This window comes from Lampetra planeri, chromosome 7, assembly GCF_965212315.1.
Source record: "Lampetra planeri chromosome 7, kcLamPlan1.2.h2, whole genome shotgun sequence".
In the NCBI taxonomy this organism is placed as follows: Eukaryota; Metazoa; Chordata; class Hyperoartia; order Petromyzontiformes; family Petromyzontidae; genus Lampetra; species Lampetra planeri.
Window position 1 is genome coordinate 8,117,230 of NC_136113.1, and position 22,846 is coordinate 8,140,075.

The 22,846-nt window shown below is 38.5% G+C and overlaps 1 protein-coding gene across 6 annotated transcripts in view; it reads right to left on the bottom strand.

Annotated features, from left to right (window-relative positions):
- The window catches only part of LOC144719900 (neurexin-1-like), a 297,506-nt gene that overhangs the window by 22,483 nt on the left and 252,177 nt on the right, over positions 1-22,846 (bottom strand). For 4 of the 6 annotated variants that reach the window (XM_078596215.1, XM_078596212.1, XM_078596214.1 and 1 more), the window contains 3 exons: positions 20,682-20,853; positions 5,514-5,603; positions 3,790-4,112 (listed from right to left, as the gene is read on the bottom strand). In XM_078596215.1, the coding sequence (XP_078452341.1) occupies positions 3,790-4,112; positions 5,514-5,603; positions 20,682-20,853 (585 nt within the window). Of the gene's footprint in view, positions 1-3,777; positions 4,113-5,513; positions 5,604-20,681; positions 20,854-22,846 lie in introns of all 6 variants that reach the window. The other 2 variants (XM_078596213.1, XM_078596211.1) reach the window with 1 other exon arrangement.

Below are 22,846 nucleotides of genomic sequence, written 5' to 3' on the forward strand. Positions count from 1 at the left end.
CACGAGGGAAGGCCACTGAGCTAAATAGCTCTTTATCAGAAGTGACCTGGCCACAAATGGCAGGTCAACGAAGTGGATTATCGCGTGGAAATATATAACAACCAAATACTCTCAAAGCATGTTTCTAAACGTGGAGGGAAAAACCGGAGGACCCGGAGAAAAGTCCATGCGACCACAGGGAGAACATGCAAACTCCAAATATACAAGACTTGGGATCGAACCCACAATCTCCTGTATACCAGGTAAGGTAGTTAACATATCTCCATCATAGCACCGCCGTGGTGGCATGTCCACTTCATCAAATGCAGTGGACAAAAAGAAAGTAGTTTCAGGCACAGTTTAGCTTTTAAGTTGTGTTTACTCGTGTTCGCGTACATTGTCCATGCTGTATTGTTTCCCCACATTGTTCTGCAATTTTTGCCTTACAGAGCGATTCTCTTGTCGTTATTGCAAACATCCATTTCTTCTGGCACACTGAGATGAACCACATGCGAGGCACGGTATATACATTAAATGATAATTGTGACGCTTCTAACAATTTTTTTAGAAACATATTGTTGGTTATGCACTCATAAATAAAAGCATATCCATTTGAAATCCACTATTGAAGGTCTTGCCCATGCTGTGTCAGTCTAAGGTGATTGTTTGACCATGCTTCACCAAAGTGGTAAGTGCAGGATGGCAAAGGAAGGTGCCCAGGATTGGTTCAGATTTCACTTTCCACTGATGTTCGCCGTGGCTAGGAATCAAACTCAGAGCACAGGGTACTAACTACCTATGCCACCGCTGTGCTTATAAATGGCGCTGTATTTAAAAAAAAAGCCACTCGTGTAGAACTGATGGCCATATAAAATGCAATTAATTGAACTGGCACAAACACTAACACACCGTGTAAGTGTATCGGATTGTAAGACGAATAAAAGGCTTCTTGTTCTACATTCAAAGTCATTTATGATCTTGGCTAACAGCACGCAAAATGCTGAAGCAGTGCAAATCGATTCTCTCTCTCTCTCTCTCGCCTGTGCTACTTGTAGTCTTTCGCAGCACCTTCTGAAGCTCCCTTTACAAGCAAAAGCTATTCCAGTAATCTGAATTATTAATACATGGGCAGAATATTGATTTAAACCCCTCAGCTTGAATTACACATTGATAGAATTTATCCCCGCATACCATTAATGCTTTCTGGGGTCAAAAGCAACGCAGAATTTTTTTCTCTCAAAATGTTAACACCGTCAAAAAGTATGAAAAACAATAATATTAAATCAAAGGAGATGGTGCATGTAAAATTATGAAAGAGGGCAGAATGAAAGTGTCAATCTTTTTTTTAAATGCACTTTTTGGAAGTGTTGAATTCACAACTTTTGCTCGAACAAATGTGTTATTCATGGCAACCCATTTTTCTAACCATCCATCCGTTTCATCTTCTTGGTTCTTTCGGTAAAGTCACGTAGAATGGAAATAATAAAATAATAAAAATAAAACATAATAAAATCATTCTTAGGACGTTTCGGCCACAACGCAAGCAGCCGAAACGTCGTGAGAATTATTTTATTATGTTTGATTTTTATTATTTTATTATTTCTATTCTACGTGACTTTACCGAAAGAACCAAGAAGATGAATCCGTGCAGTCACGAAAGCTTTAAAGCGAAAAATTCATCCATCCGTTTGTCATTAAAAACCATTTAACGCTACGACTACCTCACACCTCCAATGTGCACGGTTTGTTACGTACAATGCGAAATAAGTTCAACATACACACAGACCCTCTAATGTCCATCTAATTCATTGACTGAAGCGTAAGTGTGATTATAAATGCATTAAATCTTCATTTAAAGCTTTCGTGACTGCAGGGATTCATATTCTTGGTTCTTTCCCTTCTACGTGACTTTACCGAAAGAACCAAGAATATAAATGCATTCTTTGTTAAGTAAAAAAAATCATAATTTGAATCAGAATTTTTTTTTCGATTTAAAGCTTTCGTGACCGCAGGGATTCATCTTCTTGGTTCTTTCGGTAAAGTCACGTAGAATGGAAATAATAAAATAATAAAAATAAAACATAAAATAATTCTCACGACGTTTCGGCCACAACGCAAGCAGCCGTCCTCAGGTGGAGAACAGGTCTGTCGAGAAGACAGAGTCTGAATAACTTCTCAACAGACCTGTTCTCCACCTGAGGACGGCTGCTTGCGTTGTGGCCGAAACGTTGTGAGAATTATTTTATAATGTTTTATTTTTATTATTTTATTATTTCCATTCTACGTGACTTTACCGAAAGCACCAAGAAGTTGAATCAGAATGTCTCACTGACTGGCAATCATTACATACTTTATAAGAATCGAATTTTTTAAAATTTGTTCATGCACCATTCTGATTATCTTGATACCTCTGCTCCACATCTTAGACCACACATTTCTAACTGAATCCCTTCATACTGCCGGTGTGCACAGAGGAGTGGAGGGATGGGGGGGGGGATAAAAATAACGTGCCCATTATTTCATCTGCTGCACCAGGAGATGGAATTAGACTGGAAACCTCTGGATTGCAAGTATGTGTTAACCAGTCCACCCCGCACACATTTATTTGCAATCTCATCTTCACGTCTCAAAAACATTTAGATATTCGTCTTTGCTTTGGCACCATTACAATATTATTGCCGCTGCATCGACATTTACCAGGGCTCACAATCCTCAAAAAGTGAAGTAATTCAATGTACTCTACATGTTAATATAGTAGAAATATGTAATTAGTGTAAAATTGTGAAGACTTTTTTTTATTGTACACATTGCACTACATTAGATATCTGAGTTTTGTCAGGGTGCCATGGATCGAATGTGGTATGAGCTACAGGAACTAAAGGGTTACTAGAGGTGGGACATGCTCACGCATATACCAATGCAGTAAGCACAGCCACCCAATGCAACAACAGTGCTTATTGGGATATAGTTACGCTAAACCTTGGTTATTTTTAATATTAGCACCTCCAGGCTCTGTGCAGGTCGCATAAAGCATAGGATGAACTATATCCCATTCGAACCACAGCACTGTTCAAATTATCTTTACATTGGTTACAGCATTATTGGAACATTTTCAGGATTACAAGACGTATTTCTTTACTTAATTTTATAAGCAAAAGTTGGGGGTGCATCTTACAATCTGGTAGGTCAGTTGGCCTTACCTGAAGAATTAAATAAAACATTTAGTTTAATGTACATGCAGTGTCAGTAAATTAGGGTATGGTCAGTGGAGGTTGATGAAGGAAGAGCTCCAGTTCAGATATCACTCACCACATATGTAAGCCATTACCAGAAATTGATGTCAGATTGACAGGTAGCTAGGTTCATGGAGCAGTGTGCTCACCACCTGCAAAACCTTATCTTTAGATTTTTTTTTTTATGAAAAAAGTACTCTCATACATGATAAAACAGTGGGACATCCAACATAGAAAATATGTTTAAAATATTAACGAGTTGAATATTTTAAAGGAGGAAACATTGCGTTTTGAGATAAATTTATGAAAAAAACAAGACCTGCAATTTATAGCAAAGTCTGCAATTGCATTACTAACACGTCTCTGGTTTCACAGCATCGAGCACCGATGAAGAGCAAACCGAAAATGAATGTAACACTGAACGCACATCGGGGAGTGTAGAAAATTAGCAGAGCAAATAATGTGTCGGATTTGAGTGCTAAATAACAAGAAACCAAGGGGAAAAACAAAAGAGGAGACGTGATTGTAGAAATGCAAGACCCAGAGGACTGGTGATTATACATACGTGGATACGCACCGAGCTGAGGGAGTCGCGGGTGGTGGGCGAGCGTACTCGGCGCGTTGTGGTGGTGGCCATGGTGGTTGTCGTCTCCATGATGGTTGTGGACATCTCTGTGGGTAATGCCGTGGCGGTTGACTCAGTGGTGAGAACAGAGGGCACCTCGCCCACTAACCGCACATTGCCCTCCGTCCTGATGTTGGGGTCATTCTCAGCTGTCATCTGAAGCACTTTGAGCCCATTGTAGTAGATTCCAGACAGCTGGCCCTGGAATGGCTTGTTGTTGTCTTTGCCACCAATTTTGATTGTGGCCTGGCTGTTGAAGATTGTAAGTTGACGGCCTGAAATATAAAATTGTGTTTGGTTCATGAAAGCTATGCTCGTGTTTTTTTTGGTACATGTATGTAAAATGATCAACACTGACAGTTTTTCTCCCACATGTTCATTCGAATTTGTTACCCTTGGTCGTTTGAGAAATCATGCATCATGATATGAAGCCAACAATACATGCTAAAAAGAGCAATTTATTGCAGAATGATCAAATAAATCTGCATAGAAACAAAGAGGTTTGAAATGAATAAATAAACCTTGCACTTAGTGAGAGTGGATACACGTAATTTTTCCCCCATTTTGTGGAAAAGGGGCCTTTATATGTTTGTCAATTCACTTTTATGTTGATGAAAGAACAAAATTATGCAATCCTCATTTTTTTACACTCACTTAAAAAAGTTAACATGATAGTTCTCGTTCTATAGGGTACTTGCATTTATTTAAAATTCCAATTCTAACATGCATTTAAAATTCGCGTAGTTACTATTATTTATAATATTCAAGAATGTATCCTCACAAAAAGAGATGTAATTGGACAATCTTATTAATTCAATGAGATGTTACGTTGTTTTTTAAACCAAAATTCTACTTTGATTTATAATAAAAATGTATTTTTTATATATACAGTATTCATGAATGTTATGATTCATAGTTGTATATGTATAGCTTTATTGAGAAAAAAACCCCAATGATAATGGTGACTACTTTTCATATCATACATTGTAAAAATTTGACGTACAAAGCACGATTTCAAAATCCCGTTATTTTTAAGAATATTTTTCAAAACAAAAGCAAATTTGAGAAATTTAGTGCCTTCTGGATTTGTTTTTAAAGATGAAAATCATAAACAATATGAAAATGAAGAAATGGCAAAGCACATGTTAGCACACATGCAAATGGAATTTTTTTTGTAATATACAGTATCTTTATGCACATTTTAATGGCATGTTTAGGGCGTAATTAAACAAAATTATTAAATGATAATGATTTATAAAATGTAACAGGACAGTGGAATCATTTAAATGCATTTATATTTAGTAATGTCATTTTAAAACTTAAATAAACGTTAAAGGGACAAGGTTGTGCATTAACATCACTTTAGACGCTACTTTGAACACAGAACGTTCACTTTAATCATTTTAAATCGTCAAATGATTTTTGTTGTTCTTTTAAAACTTAACCTATTTTGGTCCCTTTAACTGTTTACTGTTTATCAAGAGTGCCTTAGAATAACATTAGTTCCAATCTGCAAACAAACCAAATTATGTTAACGTTAAATGAAAAAAGAGCATTAGAATTTAGTTGCAAGTTTATGCCTTTAACATTTAGAAGGTTAAAACAAACATTAGTGGTGTTATGATGGAAATTATGTCTGGTTTAACAAGTTAAAAGTTTAATCGAGGCGTGGTTACCTTTGTCGAGTAGCCAATCATCAACTACTCGACCGAGTCGATACGGGATTCGCTGTCTAGCGAGCGCCAGGCGTTCATTATCAATGTTTCCTTTAAAGTTTAAAGAGATATTTCAAGGGTTAAAAAGCTGACAGGTCAACGGTTATTCTTTAAAACAACTGAATTAGAATCAAGTTTAAGTATTATACAAAAATGTCATATAAATTACATTTAGGCAGTTTTTTTTTCACCAGCTAATTTATTTGTTTGGCTTTTGAAGAAATACAATTTGTTTTTAGCCTTCATTCTTTTACCTTTAAAGGGTATGGCTGACCAGAACCCCAATGTTATTTAGTTTTTTTAAAGTACGTAAATGTGTTTTTACTCAAAAAACATTGTTTATTTTTAAGCTTATATTTTATTGTTTCAGCCTATCTTCTTAGTGCATGCAAGTTACTGCCTTGCATACTGCATTTTATATTAACATTTTAATGTTTATGGTTGGAGATTATCGTCGGTCTTATGAGCAACTTTAAAATGGTTGTTCTTGTTGAATATGAACATATAATTAAACTTTACCACGAGAATATAGTTTATAACTAAAGTATTGGTAAAAAGGTAGGTTAACTGCATCTATGTACACTTATTAAGAGTACGAAGGAATGAAGGAAGCATCACCAAATTCAAATGATCAGATTGCCTATAATTGTTAATTTTTAGTTAGTCGATTCAAAATATATTAGAACAATTTGCACTGCCGTCATGCATTTTTGGCGCAAAATTATATATGTTTAAAGGCCAAATTAGAACTTTATACAATATAATGCTGAAAATGTGGCCTTATGGCAATATTGCATTTATATGACATTTTTATATAATGCATATTAAATAGCTATGTTTTACCAGTTGCTTGAATGTCTTCAACAAGATTCATCACAGAACATTCACAACAATAACAGCTTCAACAATATTTAGCACTTGCTAGCGACCTTGAAAAATACAACATACTGCTGCATATTCCTGCAATTACAATCTGTTTAAATTCGAATACAATATATTGTTTTAGTACAGCCATGCATACATGTACACATTTATCATATACATATCAGATATGCTTGCTAAAAATGTTTAATTTTAAGTGGATAGTAAGTACAACATAATTAACCTAAATTGTGAATAGCTCTGGTGTTTTATGGTTATGTAAACCTCAATTTTTTTTATTTCCAGCTTTGTAAATATCTTAAAAGCATAGGCTTCTGGATTAATCAACCAATTTTTAAAGAAAGTCCACCTCAAATTTTACGTTTCTACTTACTGAGAACTGTGAATATAATTTAAATGTGGGAAAAACTAAATTATTTAGATTTAATCTGTGAAAAACGTTCCTATTATCTGCAGAAATTTGCCAATATAAATTAACCCATGGCAAAACATATCCAAAACAGATCTCTAAATACACAATAAATACTGACAACAAAACTGGTATTGCTCCTTTCCCAAAATGTAGGCATATTGTGAATACAAGACCTACATACAAATTCGCCACATTTCAACTTAATCAAAAATCTGATTTACCCTGTGGTGGAGCAAATGAGCAAACAGTGTCTTCAGCATGTGCTCAATCACAACACCCAACACAATTTCAAAAACTTACCAGGGTGTCTCGTACAATTAGGCATTCATATCTGCACAACCTGATTTAGTAAAAAAAAAAACCCAGGATGTGAAAGTAATTTGCTGAGGTTAAGAGAAGCTGGGCATGGTACTAAAGCAGCACAATTACCCTGCGCTAACTCCTACTGTGCATTACATTTTTACATTCCCATGGCGGCTTTATACGAAGATGAGCTACTCAATCTCCGAGTTATTTGGAGTGAATTAAAGTCCAAGCTCTGAAAGTGGTCCATGAGGATTTATGTGAAATTATGCATTGGCATAAATTGTCTCAGGTTGATACAAAAAAAAACAACCTTTGCAAAACTAAATTGAGCGAATATTGTAATTCGGCATCCTACAAAAATGAATGCAATGCATTTTGTCATCACCATCCCTCATGGTCTGCAATGGCACACCTATCTTGTTTGTTGAACTGTTTTGGCACCGAACATAGCCAACCATGCTGTAGCTGCGAATGAGCTGATCTCATCGATCCATCCACATGGTGGTCGTCCTTTTGGGTGTGATTCCCTCCTTTGGCTACCATTATCTGTCTTATCCATCAGATATCATCTCTTTTAGTGATGCGTTTTGCCCAAACCCACTTAGTTTGTCTCTCACTAATTGTAAGCATGCATCTCTCCATGCTTCTGAGCATACTTTTCAGTTTTTGTTCAATTTTCTTTGTCAGAGTTAATGTTTCTGATTCATAAATCATGGCAGGTAATTATGCACTTATATGCTGGCTTTTCTTAATAAACTTTAAGTTCCCAAATGCACTCTAAGCTGCCCTCGATTTCCTCTCTATCCCAGTGTGCTTTCAGTAATTTCACTAGAAATACAATAGTGGATGGTGACCTTCAGTTGTGTCCCTCTCACAGTTTTTTATTTTTTGCTCAGCATACGTATTTTTAGGTTATGTAAAATAATAACAATGTGTTTCCTATATATAACACGCTTTAGTCAGCGATGCCTCCGTCAACGCCCAATCAATTACGTGTGCCTCATAATTGAAAAATAAAAAACACACCTCTCTTTATTGAAAGAAAAAAATGTCAACCATGTTGGGTGATACGTAAATAAGGTTACATAAAAAGGGGACTTTAGGAGGCGATGCGATTTACTGTTGCACGACTGTGAAAGTAATAAACGTGTTCAACTAGAAGTATTTAATGTCTCATATAGCTTCTGAGCTTTATGGACAATATTAAATATCACATTTGTCAACATTACTGCGCCACAGAGGCCTGGGTATTGTTTTTGCTAAATGTCACTTGGGCTGGCTGAGTGAATGTATTGCGATTTCTTTGCATGAAGAAAGAAGTGTTATTCTTTAGGAAGAGTCATATTCCTTGCAAAATACTCAAATTTAAATGCAATATTCTTGATGTATATTTTAAAATATAAAAGGCTCAGAAAGTATAAACTAATGTGTAAACTCATTTTTAGTAAATGGCATATCTATAACATATATAATTTAAAAACAAACACGTGAAATGAGGAATAATACTAACGCTGGTTCAGCAGTTCCACTGCTGGATTGTATTGTTTTTCCGCCTGAGGACGACCGCTTGTGTTGCGATCGAAACGTGATTTATTTGATTTTATACCTACGTGACTTTACCGAAAGAACCAAAGAGAATGGAATCTTACACTTTCATAATACGTTCACATGTGCGCATGCATGTGCATAACTGTTAGGCCAAATAAACTCTTTGCATTACGTTTTAGAGTAAACTGTGGTGGTCAATATATGAATCAAATCCGCGATTTGTACCATGTGTCATATTCAGCAAAATGCTGAGACAGAACCGCAAATGACACGTAATTTTTTAAAACTATATTAAACTGAACAAAAACGTGTTTACTCCAGTCTTAAAAGCACTGATTGTTACGGCTGACCGGACTACAGTTTGTGAGCACAGTATTGGTTGCAGCATTAGTCCTGACGTGAATCAGATGATAAGACTCTTATGTTTACCTGCCACAAAACCTTTCGTAAAAAAACTAACGTGCACCTCAGCGTACCTACTTTACACATATCCCACGCGGGTGTGTTTAAATGCTAAGCATTACAAATTCACCAAGGTGATAAACGCTATGCATGCACACTTCTTATAGACCATGCTCAGATAGTAAAATCTTTGCAAGGAAGCTATGATTAAAGCCTAAAATAAGAAATATGTGTTTAATGCATAACATAAAACCAAACCGAGAAGCACATAACCCATGCTGTAATGAGAAATGTTCCGAAGTTACCAATAATTTATACACGTATGCAATGTAAAATTTCACACACATGATATTAACATAAGCTCTCTCTATATGATAAGAAAAATAATAATGTGGGGCACTAAAAATGTCCGACGCTATGGATGCTCTTAGAAATGATTAAACACTTATTTCACATTCGAGAAAGTTTGTCCTTAATTGGGCCTCAGTGGTTCGGGGTGGAGCGGTGATTTTCGCAGTCATCGCATTTTGCTATGAACCCATCGATCGACTGTTGGAGATGGGCACCACCCGTTGGGACCGCCATCAATGTGTATGTATGCACGCATGTATGTTGAACTTCTTTCGCACTGTACATAGCCAACTGTGCTTATCGGAGGTGCGTATTAGATGTTTCGGGGTGCAGCGGTGTTGCTGTGGTTGGCGCACTGCAATTTGAATCTGGTACAGAGGTCGCAACCGGGTACCCGATACCCGTACCCTACCCGATACCCGGCTACCCGTACCCGGCCGGGTACGGGTACGGGTACCCGTTTGCGACCCTGGTACGGCCGGGTATGGGTACGGGTAGACCGTGAGTCACTGGTGAGTAACCGTTTGTCACTCATTTCCCAACGTCTTGTCTCGTCTCACAATTTAAGTTCCAAGAATCAACCCACCCGCGCCTGCAACATGGCTTCATCCCAGAGGTCGCAATCAGGTACCCGATACCCGTACTGTAGCCGGTACGGGTACGGGTACGGGTACCCGTTTGCGACACTGGTGCGGCCGGGTACGGGTAAGGAATCAAAACCCGTTTGCGACCTCTGATCTGGTGACCTGACTTCACGGCTAACATCAGTGACAAGCGAGATCTGAACCAGTCCTAGATCACCCCCGTACACTAGTCCACACTGACCAGCATGGTAAAGTATGGCCAAACACCCCCACGACCATGTACAATATTTATATATTTGTGTGTATACACACATACCCCATCGTCATCACGATAGCCTGAAGGTTGTCCGCTGCACATTTAGGTATTTGTTTGCACTTTCATCTGTCTTGTGCCAATATGCTCAAGTAGTTCAACATCTTGTTGGCACCAATCTCTTGTGACGTCGTCGTCGTCAAGCCATTCTCTAATATGTCTTTCTCTCTTTCCGGTCCCTTAAATTTTTCCAAACAACACACTTTTAATTTTCCTGTTGTAAACCATCGTACATATGTGTCCAAATAGTGCCAGTTTCCTTCTCATCACTGCCTGCATCAGGTCTTCTTCTGTGTGAAAGCTTCCTCTTATTTCTATTTCGGTCAATCTTTGGGTCCAGCTTAGATGTAGTGTCCTTCCGTAGCAGTATACTTCTCGTGACAATATCTTGTCTCTCGGTCTTTTTTAACGTCCAAGTCTCGCATGCATACAAAACACGCATGTTCTTAAGATGTTCAGTTTGGTCTTGTAGCTGATCTTCTTCCTTCTCCAGATGTTATTGAATCCGCCATTACTCATTTTGCAATCCTCGCTCTTACGTCTTTCTTATAGTCGTTGTCCCATGTCAGTAGACTTCCCAAGTATACAAACTCCTTCACATTCACAACTTTGCTGCTTTCCATTATTACTTCATTCTCAATGTCCTCCCTTCGCAACACCGTCGTATTTGTCTTTTCCACGTTAATCCTCCGTCCTGAATCCTTTCCTGACTTATTCAGCGTATGGACACTTTCCTGCAGTACTACACAGCTTTCTTCTATCAGATCTATAACAACTGCGAATCTCAGGTTATTTATTATTTCTCCTCGCACAGATATTCCTGTGCCATTGTCTGGACTGACATCCATCACTCTTTCCAAGTATGTGACGAAGATGTTTGGCGATGGTGGATCTCTCTGTCGCACACCTATTGTTGTTGGGAACTATTCTCCTATTTCCTGTTCAAACTTTCCTGCTGACATTGACCTTCACCGATATAATACAAAATCTGTACAAGTCTTTTCCCTACTCCATATGATCTTAATGCTGCCCACGTTATATCTTGCTTAGTCGAATCGATTGCTTTCTGGAAATCTATTAAACAGTTGTAAATCAGCCTATTCTATCCCTTTGCTTTCTCTGCTATAGCCCTTAACATCAAGATTTGCTGTACTGTGCTCCTATCTTTCCTAAACTCTGCCTGTTCGTCCACCAAATAATCCTCAGTCTGTACTTTTAATCGATTTAATCGTACTATTATAAGTATCTTCCCGATGTGGCTCATTAGTGCGATGGTTCTGTCATTTTTACAATCGGTGAGACCTCCTTTCTTGGGTATCATCACAAGTATGGATTTTGTCCACTCCTCCAGTATTTTCCCTCCTCTCCATACTTGCTTGCGTAGCCCATGGATTTCTTTTATACGTTCCTTCCCTCCAGCTTTTATCATTTCTCCGCTTATGCTGTCCACACCTGGACTTTTGTTTTTCTTGATATGTTTTACTGCCTTATATACTTTGTCATACAATGTTACCGTTTTCATCATCCCTCAGTGGTGGGGATATCTTTTCTAGTTCATCCAGCAGCTCTTTATCTTTTGATCCGTATCCCTATAGAAACCACTGCAATACTCAGTCCATCTCTTCTTTGTGTTCTTTGTCCATCAAGATCTTACCATCCTTGCGTCTTACCACTGTTTGCCTTGGTTGCCACTTCCTATATGTGCTCTTGACTCGTTTGTACACCTCCCTGGTCTTGTATTCTCCAGCATAGTATGTCATGTTGCTACATTGTTTTTCCAGCCATTCTTGCTAATCCTTTCATACCGATGTCCCTACCTCACTGTATAGCTTTTTGTACTTAGTCGCCGTCTCATTCGATTCCTTTAACTTTAGCTTCATTTTTATCTGTTCCTGTGCTAGTTCCAAGGTTGCTGACTAGGCTCCCCTGATTCTACTCGAGATTTCCTTTTCATATTTCCTGCTCGTCTCATTCTCGCGTACCTCTATTTTCCTCCTCTTCTCAAATTGCATTGTGGATATACGTTTTAGTTTTAGTCATAAGTTGCATCCACACTGTGCTCCGATGACACATAGGCTCCTTGGAATGTTCTGCGTTGCCAAACTGATGTTTTCCAGCGTCTGTCGAACATTACCTACTGATCCTTATGGTGGTACCCCGGGGTACCAAATAATACAAAATGGCCGAGGCAATTAAATATTTTATTTCTGGGAGACTATTTTTTCAAGGGGTGAACTTAATTCTGCGACTGGGGTACCAATCAATCCGAAATCAGTGCTACTCCGCGATGTGGAAACGCCAAACATTAGCATAAAAAAATTCCGTTTTTGAAAATTTCAACTTTGAATAGTGCATCGTGTACAGCTCGTCGAGATGAGTCGATTGCCGCATCGCCGACCATCAACAGACTAAAAATGACTGCATCACGGACATTATGCGAGAGCCAGGGTACTATGGAACCCCGGGGCACCACCATAAGGTTCAAATTGACTACTATATTTACCCAAGAATGTCAGTGTTTAATGCGCATGACGTCACTCCACGTCGAACAGCCCCCCTCATTAATAATCATTATAAGGTGACGTCCTCCAAATGGACCCCCCCCTATTCATAATAATTAGCGGGTGACATCACCTACATGGGGGGGCGAGGTGCCTCCTCCTCGGCGTCAACTTACAACCCTCACTACAAAGGCAGAACCCTCACGTCACGCGATCTCCGTAACGCTATTGAGACATCAAAGTAAAAAGGACGTCATGATGAACAAGGGATTATAACCTTTAAATGAAATAAATCTGTGTCACCGTGGCCTTACAAATTGCACACGAATGGATGCAATGAATATCACGTCACGGTCTGCTTTTCGCTTGCAAGTTTCAGATTTACTGCAATACACCCGTCCTTGGACGGGCAAAAGGCGAGTCTACCATATAATGGTTTCCATGTGGCACCCTCCATGCGCATTTTTTGCAGTCTTTTTGTTTGAACTCAGAATTACATATTAGCATGTCATGGCTTGGCTCTCCAACACACCGGGGTGCTGTACTAGTGACGAATTGGCATGTTCTGTTTACGTGACAACCCTTACTAGTTGGCTGTGCCGGGTGGTGGTGGGTTTTAACGACACATTTATATATTTACGCGATCTAACCCAAAAAACCTTATGGATAGCATGTCGTGTTTTGAAAAAATTTCTAGCAGTTTCTCATCTCTTTCATTTCTTCCTCTATATCCATACCGTTGCATGATCTACTCCCATCCGGTGATATCCTTCCCAATTTTTGCATTGCAGTCTCGCACACTTATCTTAATATCTTTCCTAGGCAGTTCCTTTAAACTGCTTTCCAGCGTTTCATAGAATTCTTCAATATCCTCTTCTGCACTATCTGATGTTGGTGCATATGTATGGATGACAGACATATTTAGGGGTTGTCTATTAAATCTCGCTAAAATTACCCTTGGACGAAACGGTCTGTATCCCAATAATGATGCTTTGCCTTTTGCGCTTAACAAGAACTCTCCTCCTCTGGTGTAAACTTTATCTTGCCCTGACCAGATCACATCACCCCCATTTATCTCCCCCGTTCCTGCCTATCTCAATTCTGCCAGTCCTGTATATATATCTGCCAAATGTTTTTAATTATAATATATAATCACATCTATTTAGTAGATACTGTACTTACATTTGCATTCCTCTTCATGTGCAATTCTCTCCAATAAATCTAGAAATGTCAAGTTATGAACCGTGCTCTTGTTTTCTTGTAGATTAAATCATTTTCAATATTTTACTGCTGGAAAGTATTTTACTCATGAAGCGGTCTCTTTATCCTATAAACTTAGACATGTAGATGTCCACATGATGATATAAAAAAGTGAGATTGACTTGAATCTAACGGACAAACCCCAGATGAACAGAGATGTCCCTGACATCAACAAATTTAGCTCAAGAAGTGATCACAGACCGGTACGATGCTAGATTAACCTTGTTTATTTATCTCAATAAGCTAACCAATTCACACTTTTTGTAACCTTTCATTGCTAATATATTTAAGAGTAATAATGACTATAGGAATATGAATTAAAATGGTTGTTTACACACGATTTATGTGATGGCATCCTCGTGTTTATATCTGTAATTGCGTCACTGATGGTCTCTGTACCTCTCTAAGCAATATAAGCTACACCTACAGCAAGTCAATACTAATTGTCTTCCTCAGTCATAAATCTTCTGCTTGGCATAACACTTTTTTGCAAACAAAGGCCTAATTCTTGTGATGACTCTACAAAACACTGTGGATGTAATGATGGATGGATTCCAGTCAATATGCTGCTGGCGCTATCAGCAATCAATAATAACCCTTGCCCCTCAAGTCTAATTAGCAAATTTCACTGCCCTAGTTACCCTTTGCTAATTCATACAATTGGCAACTGTAGCTCAGCTACCCCATGCCCGATCCACAAACATGCCAAATAAAAGTAATTATGTAGCAAATAATTAACATATTACACTGCATGCATATACCGCATGTGTTTTGGAGAAGATTATGTGCTATTCATGATGCCAATAGGACTGAGCACTGTTTTAGCAATAGATGGTAGAATGGACATAATTGGGAGCATTGGCAAAAATGTAAAATATGTTTCCCTATTGGTTCAAATTCTATTCCAAATAAGCACGATGTATTTACCCAATAATTTATACATTAAAATAATTCGCTCACAATGGAACTTATGTACATAACGGAGTACGATAGGAAAATATTTTTTTAGCATACCCATCAAATTATTTATTAATAGTTTTTTGGAGTTCGTTGTACACTGTTATTAATTCCACCATTATCCTCATTGCAGATCTGACTCCAATCGTAGTCGGGGTCAGCTGTCACAGGAGAATTACTTCTACGACAAAACGACATATTCCATTATAACTGATAAGCTGAGCATGGCCGTGTTTTTTTATATCACATGCATATGAAAACTGTGGTGCACCTGACCTCGGTATGCAGAGCCAGTTTGTTTTTGTCTTTTTTTACAATGAATTACATTCCTGTTCATTGCAATTTGTGACATATTTGCATATACTGTAGACACGACACAGTGATATTTTCAAACATGTTTATGATGGCCAAACAAACCATCCAGTACTTGACAATTCCACATGAGAGACATGGTTTGAAAATGTTCAGGCTCCTGCTATTCTGACATTCTATATATATGTAATCAAACAAATGTTTACAGCCCAGATTGTGATAACAGTCCTCTTGCTTTTATTTCATCGTTGTTCAAGGCTACCCAGCTAAAAGCAATTCAAATTGTCATAGGTTAATCATTGTATTACAATGATATGGTTTTTGTGCCTGTAATCCAGCACTTTCGATAAAGATGATTGTGCGAGTTTAACTGCCTCTGGTAGAGCTATGTTGAGTTATGAGTAGATGTCCTTATATCACATAGGCCGATGCCATATCTGTATGGATTTTGGAGAATCATCATCTTGTTCGGGTAGACTTTTGGAGGTTCTCCATGTCCACCAACATGTAAAATCCTCCTACCATCGATTTATCGAAAGATGTAGGCAATTTAGCTTAGAATTGCAGAAACAATGTTAGTACAAGGCTGTATGCTGAGCCAACATTCATTATTATAATGCTTTATAGAGAGCAGGTGAAGAACTTAAGAGCAGGTGAAGATGTTTAATGAGGTGACTGGTTGGTATCTATTGCTTAATAGAAATACCTAATGATGGCTGGCTGATTTGCAATAGTTTAAACTCACTATTAATCATTCTTCCACTGATATAGACATCTGTCTATAATGCAGTTTTTTTTTGGGTTAGATCGCGTAAATATATAAAAGTGTCGTTAAACCCGCCAACACCCGACACAGCCAATTAGTAAGGTTTGTCACGTAAACAGAACGTGCCAAATCGTTAATAGTAGAGCACACAGCCTGATGAAGCTAGTTGCAATTACTGGCGTTGTAAATGTTGTGGCCTTGCTCTCCAACACACCGGTGTGCCGTACTTGTGTAGTGACGTTAAGGGTGTCACTTTGGTGTTTGCAGCCAGGCACTGTCATCAGAGTGCGACTGTGCATCTGGAACCTCTCTCTGGGACCAGAGTGAGTACGGCATGCGAACGGGCCCTAGGGGACATAGCCTTGGTGATGGCCTAAGAGAGGGCAAGTCAGGACGTGGTCGTTTGGGTGAACACGAGAGGGCACGTGACCGGGACGGGGTAGTGAGAGGGGCCCGAGGGGGGCTTGAGGGACACGTGATGCTCGGTCAAGATCCTTCGGGAAAGGTCTCGAAGGGGGCGTGGCCGAAGGCGGAGCGAGGCCACGCCCAGGAGCATAAAGGGGCGGTCCCGAGAGCGTTCTTGGCTGTTCTCTGGAATCAACCCTTGGTGCTACCGTCTCTCCGATCTTCGGTCTTCGCTCGGCATCGTGGGTCAGTCGGAATGTTACTGGCTGACCCGGTTATGTAGTTACCCTGTTAAAATAGTGTTCTTCCCCTGTTATGGTCTGGAGTGTGTACGTGTATGTAGTTAGCCCTGTTGGGGCTGTGTAATAAACGTGTTGCCCCCAAGTCAAGTTTGTGCTTCCGAGTTCAACACTACACTTAGGCATGTTCTGTGTCGGGTGGTGGTGGGTTTAACGACACTTTTATATACAGGGTGCTTCGAAAAAATGTTAACCACTTCTGAGAATTTGCAACAATCCAGACACGTGTTGACAATGATGGCGAACAAGTGGAGACTGACTTTTGAAGCTATTAACATACATTTGTTATCATGTTACAGTGTATTTTGACTCTAGAACCAAAAGTGGTACACTGATGAGCACTATATATGCGATTGCCTTCCTTTGTGTATGATTGCAGTGTTGAGACAAGCACTGTGCCCAAGCTTGTACGCAATAAAATAACTATTCAAGCTTCCAAATGAAGACCCTCCTGTAACGAAGGTATATAATCAGGTAGTCTTCCATTATTAAATGAAAATGCTATTATATTTTTTATTTAAGAATTTAAAAAAATGTAAGCGATGTTCAAAAGTACTTTGCTCTAATTAGGTAATACTAATGTGTACCGAAGACAAAAAGTTATCAGAGCCACACAAATCTAGAGAAAGTATAATTTTCATTGGGTACTTTTACGTCACGTAATTTACTCAATTACTCCAACTCCATAATATAGCTATCACATTAAGTCATGATACAATTGTTTTAAATATTCTGATGCCATGAATCAAGACTCACATGTAGCTTGAAATACACTGAAAAGGCATCAATCAGAGAGGGGTCTATACATTTCCCAAATGCTGAAAGGGAATGAGAAGGTGGTTCGGTTTTTTTTTCACTTGGCCCTGTGGTTATAAAATCAAGTAATAAGATCTGCCAAACATAAATTACACGAACGTTCATGGACTGGTGCTTAAAAAATATATATTAATGGTCCTTTTTTACAATGTGGGTGTCATTCACCCACTAAGTTTAGGTGTTTGGCAATGTATGAGCTTTAAATTTAGCTTTTAGGGTGACATTTTTTAGAAGAGACTTAATTAAGGTCAGCCATATGGTCACAGCTAGAATAATTTTCTTTATAAATATATGCTATCATGCTCAGTCACCTTTTCTGTTTCACTAAAAGGCCAAATAAATTGCAAACCTGGAATCTTCAATAAGCATTTCTTGTAATGTAATAATTATTGCCAAGAATACATAATCTCGAGTAAGAATATATTTCCTTTAGCCCTTTTTACGTAATATAATATACAAATGTACACGTGCACCATGAGCTGTTTTAATTACAATTTCAAAATGACCAGGGGAAAAAATATGAACGATCAGAGAAGCCCCGATTAAGTGACAAAGTACAGGTTACATGGAATTCATTATAGCAACAAAAACAGAAACAAGTTTGCCATTGGACTTTTCTGTGATTTATAAAGCAATCTTATAGCAATGCATACACTTGCTAAACACTCTTTATTTTGATAGTGCCCACTCCTGAATTGCCAGTAAAATATATGTGTATGAAGCAAAGCATTACCTTGTACCCACGTGCATATTAGAGAACTCTGAATCATTTCCTAAATTATCATTGCTAACACCTGCAATATAGCCTGTGATACCATTTCAAATGAAGCATTTTGTGGGCGAAAATTAGATTTATAATAATTATATGGAATAGTACATAATTTGTGCCTATCCTGAGGGCAAGGACAAATTACATCTCTCCCCAGCATGGGGGGGCCTGCATGTGGTGCTTTTCTTTCCTGCAGTATAAGGGAGGAAGGCAGGATGGCGAGGCCTTATGTGACTCGCTTTTTTATTCTGTTCGAACGTCTCTGCCATCACAACAACAGTGCTGCCCTGAATGATTAACGTGTATGGCTCACGTTAAATATTACATATCTGTTGTTTCAAGGCGTTCTGCTTTATGCTTGTGTGATAGATAAAGGTGCAGCCCTGAAGCTACTTGGTCATGACACAGCTGCTAAAGACGGGCCTCCACTACAGGAAGCTCAAGAGAGCCTCTCTAGAAGGTATTTGGCCTACTCTTCCATGCTGGACAGACATCTAGGAAGAGCTGGGAGTACGCACACTTTATGCCATCACACACGACCTGCTGATCGACTACATGTGGTGAATCCATTTATACTGCAGGGTGGACAAAGGTGATGCTGGAGGGATTCAGCTAACTCGCACATTTTTAAACTGCCACGCTGGGAGATCAAATCGAATGGGTGACGAACCATTACACCACATCAGCATACCAGTGTGTCCTAGATGGAGATGCATAAAAAAATTAGAGCATAAAATGAGTAACATTCGTGACTTGTACCCAATTTCCTAAGATGAATTTAACACAAGGTTGCCCAAGGCAGACCTCTCACTTTCCTTGATTATCCTTGACTAAACGAATATTCCATCATGTATGTGGATAATAAAAATTGTAAATCTCTTCAGCTCATGTCCATTTACAAAAGCAGTGACGGCCTTAGAATCAACGTGTAAACCCATTTAAAGGTTGATTGCTACTTTATTGTTCATAGCACGGAATAAAAGCAAAGGTGACATTAATTTGTATTCATGCAATTTAATTCCCCTTTGAAAACAAAGTATAATTTAACCCATTAACTTTCGAAGACCAGGATGAATTTCTATGTTAATTTCAAAGGCTGGACATTTTATTGTGGGTGACAAATGCTTAGACATAAACAGGTGTGAAATTGGCTACTCATTCGAGTAAAATGGTCACTTAGATTGAGTATAACAAATGAATGTTGGTCATCCTTTCAGATTGTACAGCGACCTCATACAAATGAAAATGTAAGAAATAATGCCAATTAATGAAATGTGTTTTGCACTGAAACTTTGTGCAAACATTTTCCACCCAATCCACCTGTTAAAGCTGATTATCTAAATTGCCCCTTGCAATGTTTATTTCTACAAATGAGTATTGAAATACAAAATGAACAATTTTAATTTGTAAGGCAGAAAAGCAATTATTCAAAAATAATGAAAAATGACATTCACGCAAACATTTACAAATGTATTTGCGACATTCGCACAGCATAAGTAATAATTTAAAGCATAATGTACAGGCCTTTGTCTTTCCACTGCTGGATGAAGGCCTCCTCGTGCTGTGTTGGTTATGGGGGTTGTTTGGCGATACGTTGGCACACTGTTTAGTGCAGGTTGGTGAAGGGATGGTGAGGGCCCATGGCTGGGAATTGAACTCTGGTGGCTCGGTTATTAGCACAGTGCAATAAGTGCTACGCCACTGCTCGCCAATTATATACGTCATCTCTTTATTTATAATTATAATTATTAGTATAATAACTACGACTGCTTAGTTGGAAAGACAAAAATTATCCTGATATCTTACGTGCTCACACATCATGAAAGAAATAACTGTTTGATTGTTGACAGTTCAGGCAATAGCTCTTATTAATGGCAAAAGCATAGCCATTGCTTTGAAGAAGGGACATTGCCCAAATCGTGGCCGATTATAAATATGTTGTCCTCTTTAGGGAAGTGTTATGGATATGTTGAGTTTTTGTTATTTACAACACTGTCAACTGAGTATCAATATTTTCTTAGCATATGTTTGCTAATATAACTCGCGTATATTAAGAGGACATCAATATTAACAAAAAGACCAACATCGAAAGAAAAACAATTAACAGAACAACATACGGATCTTCATTTCCTCATGTCACACACAGCGCACATCACATTTGTCAATACGAAATACTCAACGGTTCAAAAACATGGGCAATCGACTACATCCTACCCTGGCACTCAGGGCGAGAGGGGGGCACTCACCTGAAGGGAAGCGCTCATTCACTGGGAGGTTGTCGAGCTGTAGCGTGGCATTTCCACCGCTCCGTGAGAACCGCACCACGTGATACTTGCCGTCATTCACCAACGAATTTGCCTCTTCGACGGCAATGTCATCTGTGCCGACATTAAATTTGACTCCGATTTTGCCATGTTCCTGCAACAGAAAAACATCGACGGGTCAAAAAACAGCATTGCGTCAACAATAAGTGAAACGTCATAATACAATGGAATCACAATTCACAGTCCATGGGGGTTTTTTGACCATACTTCTCGATGCTGGTCAATGTGGGTTGGTGAAATGTGGACCTAGAACCGGTTTAGATATCACTCACCACCGATGTTAGCCGTTGCTGGCAATTGTTACTCAGCATGATAACCACTGCGCCACAGTTGCATCCTGAAACTTTCAATATTTGCATTAATGCGTAAATACAATTGAATCCCCCATGGGTGGTTCCCACCGCCAATACCATTGATAAGTCACGAGCTAAAATTCCACGTCACTATGCCAGGGACCGGTTTCCCCAAATAATAACGATCAGACTTGATGTTCAAGAAAGTGGTGACCCCAGAGGAATGATGGCTTGTGTCCACTGATGGGAGTCTTTTGAACTTCTGTGAGTTCAGTGTTGGGCACTCTGCCACGGCACCAGCCAATATGAATGCTGTATGCATATCTATACGTGTGTGTATTAATATTGATACGCTGCAATTTATACCGGGATTTTATAATTGAAATAATTTACATTGATATGGTTAGGACAGTGGTAAAAATAATACTAATGCATTTTAACTTTGTCATTTCAGATGTGACAAAATTATTGCTAAAGTAACCAACCTTTCATTTGTACTGAAAAATCTGTATACATTTTTTTCAAAGTCGTTGACTTTAATTTTCGACGGTTGGTATTTTAAAGCCATTGCCGTTATGAACGTCATTGCCAACACTTAGCCCAGTGTCATTTCATGGTGAGGCCATTTCATTGTTGTGTATATACAGCTTGATAAACAGATAACTAAATAAAGTAGTGAGATTATGTGACAGATGCTATGGCAGGAAGAAGATTATTTATATTTATTGAAAATAATTTGTTAAATTTACATGTCACATTCCAAGGACTAAGGCTCAAATTTAGAAGAATATGTTTATAATATGTTTATACTCATATTTATTGAATGTACAGTGGGATATTCACATCACGTTTTCCAGGTAACATTTACCTTTCATAGTCGTGTATATAGTTATGAAGCACAATGCTTCTTCTTTTATAATTACAATATTTACAATATTTCCACCGAAAGAACCAAGAAGAAGATGAATATTTCCACTATACTAGATTTCAAGATCGAGATTGTTACGCCTATCCATGTAGAACCTCTTAAATATTGGCAATGCAGTCTAACATTGAACAGCCCTATGCATATTTCTAGATGGTGAACAACTATACCCGTACGAATTGAGAGCATGAGCATTAGCATCTGCATCAATGCTCAATATAATGACACTGCTTGTGTGTAATTTTGTCAGACGCCCGTGTAGAAGTTGTATGTTTAAAAAGCCATACCAAATGGAAATTAAAATTATAGCAATTTACGAAGATCCACCAAAACAGAGAATGTGAGCCTTGAACATGATTCCAGTTATTGTTACCAATCACACCACCTTCAATGATCAATATGCCTTGTTTAAGGATTCTCTGTGCTCTGCTCTGAACTAATGAAAAGACGATACTACGCATTGCAGCTGGCCCTCATAAACGTTTGTCTCCCGTATGCTTGCTTTGATGGCTCATATATGTTTGTGGAGAACATCTTGCCAAATTTTAAGCGAAATGATGTTGGCTTGGATTTCGGAGTAAATGCACCACTTCAGCTGTGACTGCATAAAATAATTCAACAGAACCCAGCGCACAGAAGAGGATGTATTTACGAGAAGCTCACTGTTGGGACATGGTATTTATGTATGCACCCTTAGATAAGAATAAAACAAGAATTGGCAGTGCTTGTTTGTCACATGTATACACTCTCATCGCATCAGTAAGTTTGCCTGGTAATTTTGTTTTCAGGATGTATTATCCATTAGCAGCAAAGTACAATGTGAGGTTTTCACAATGAAGGTTATTTTAATACATACACAATAGTTTACT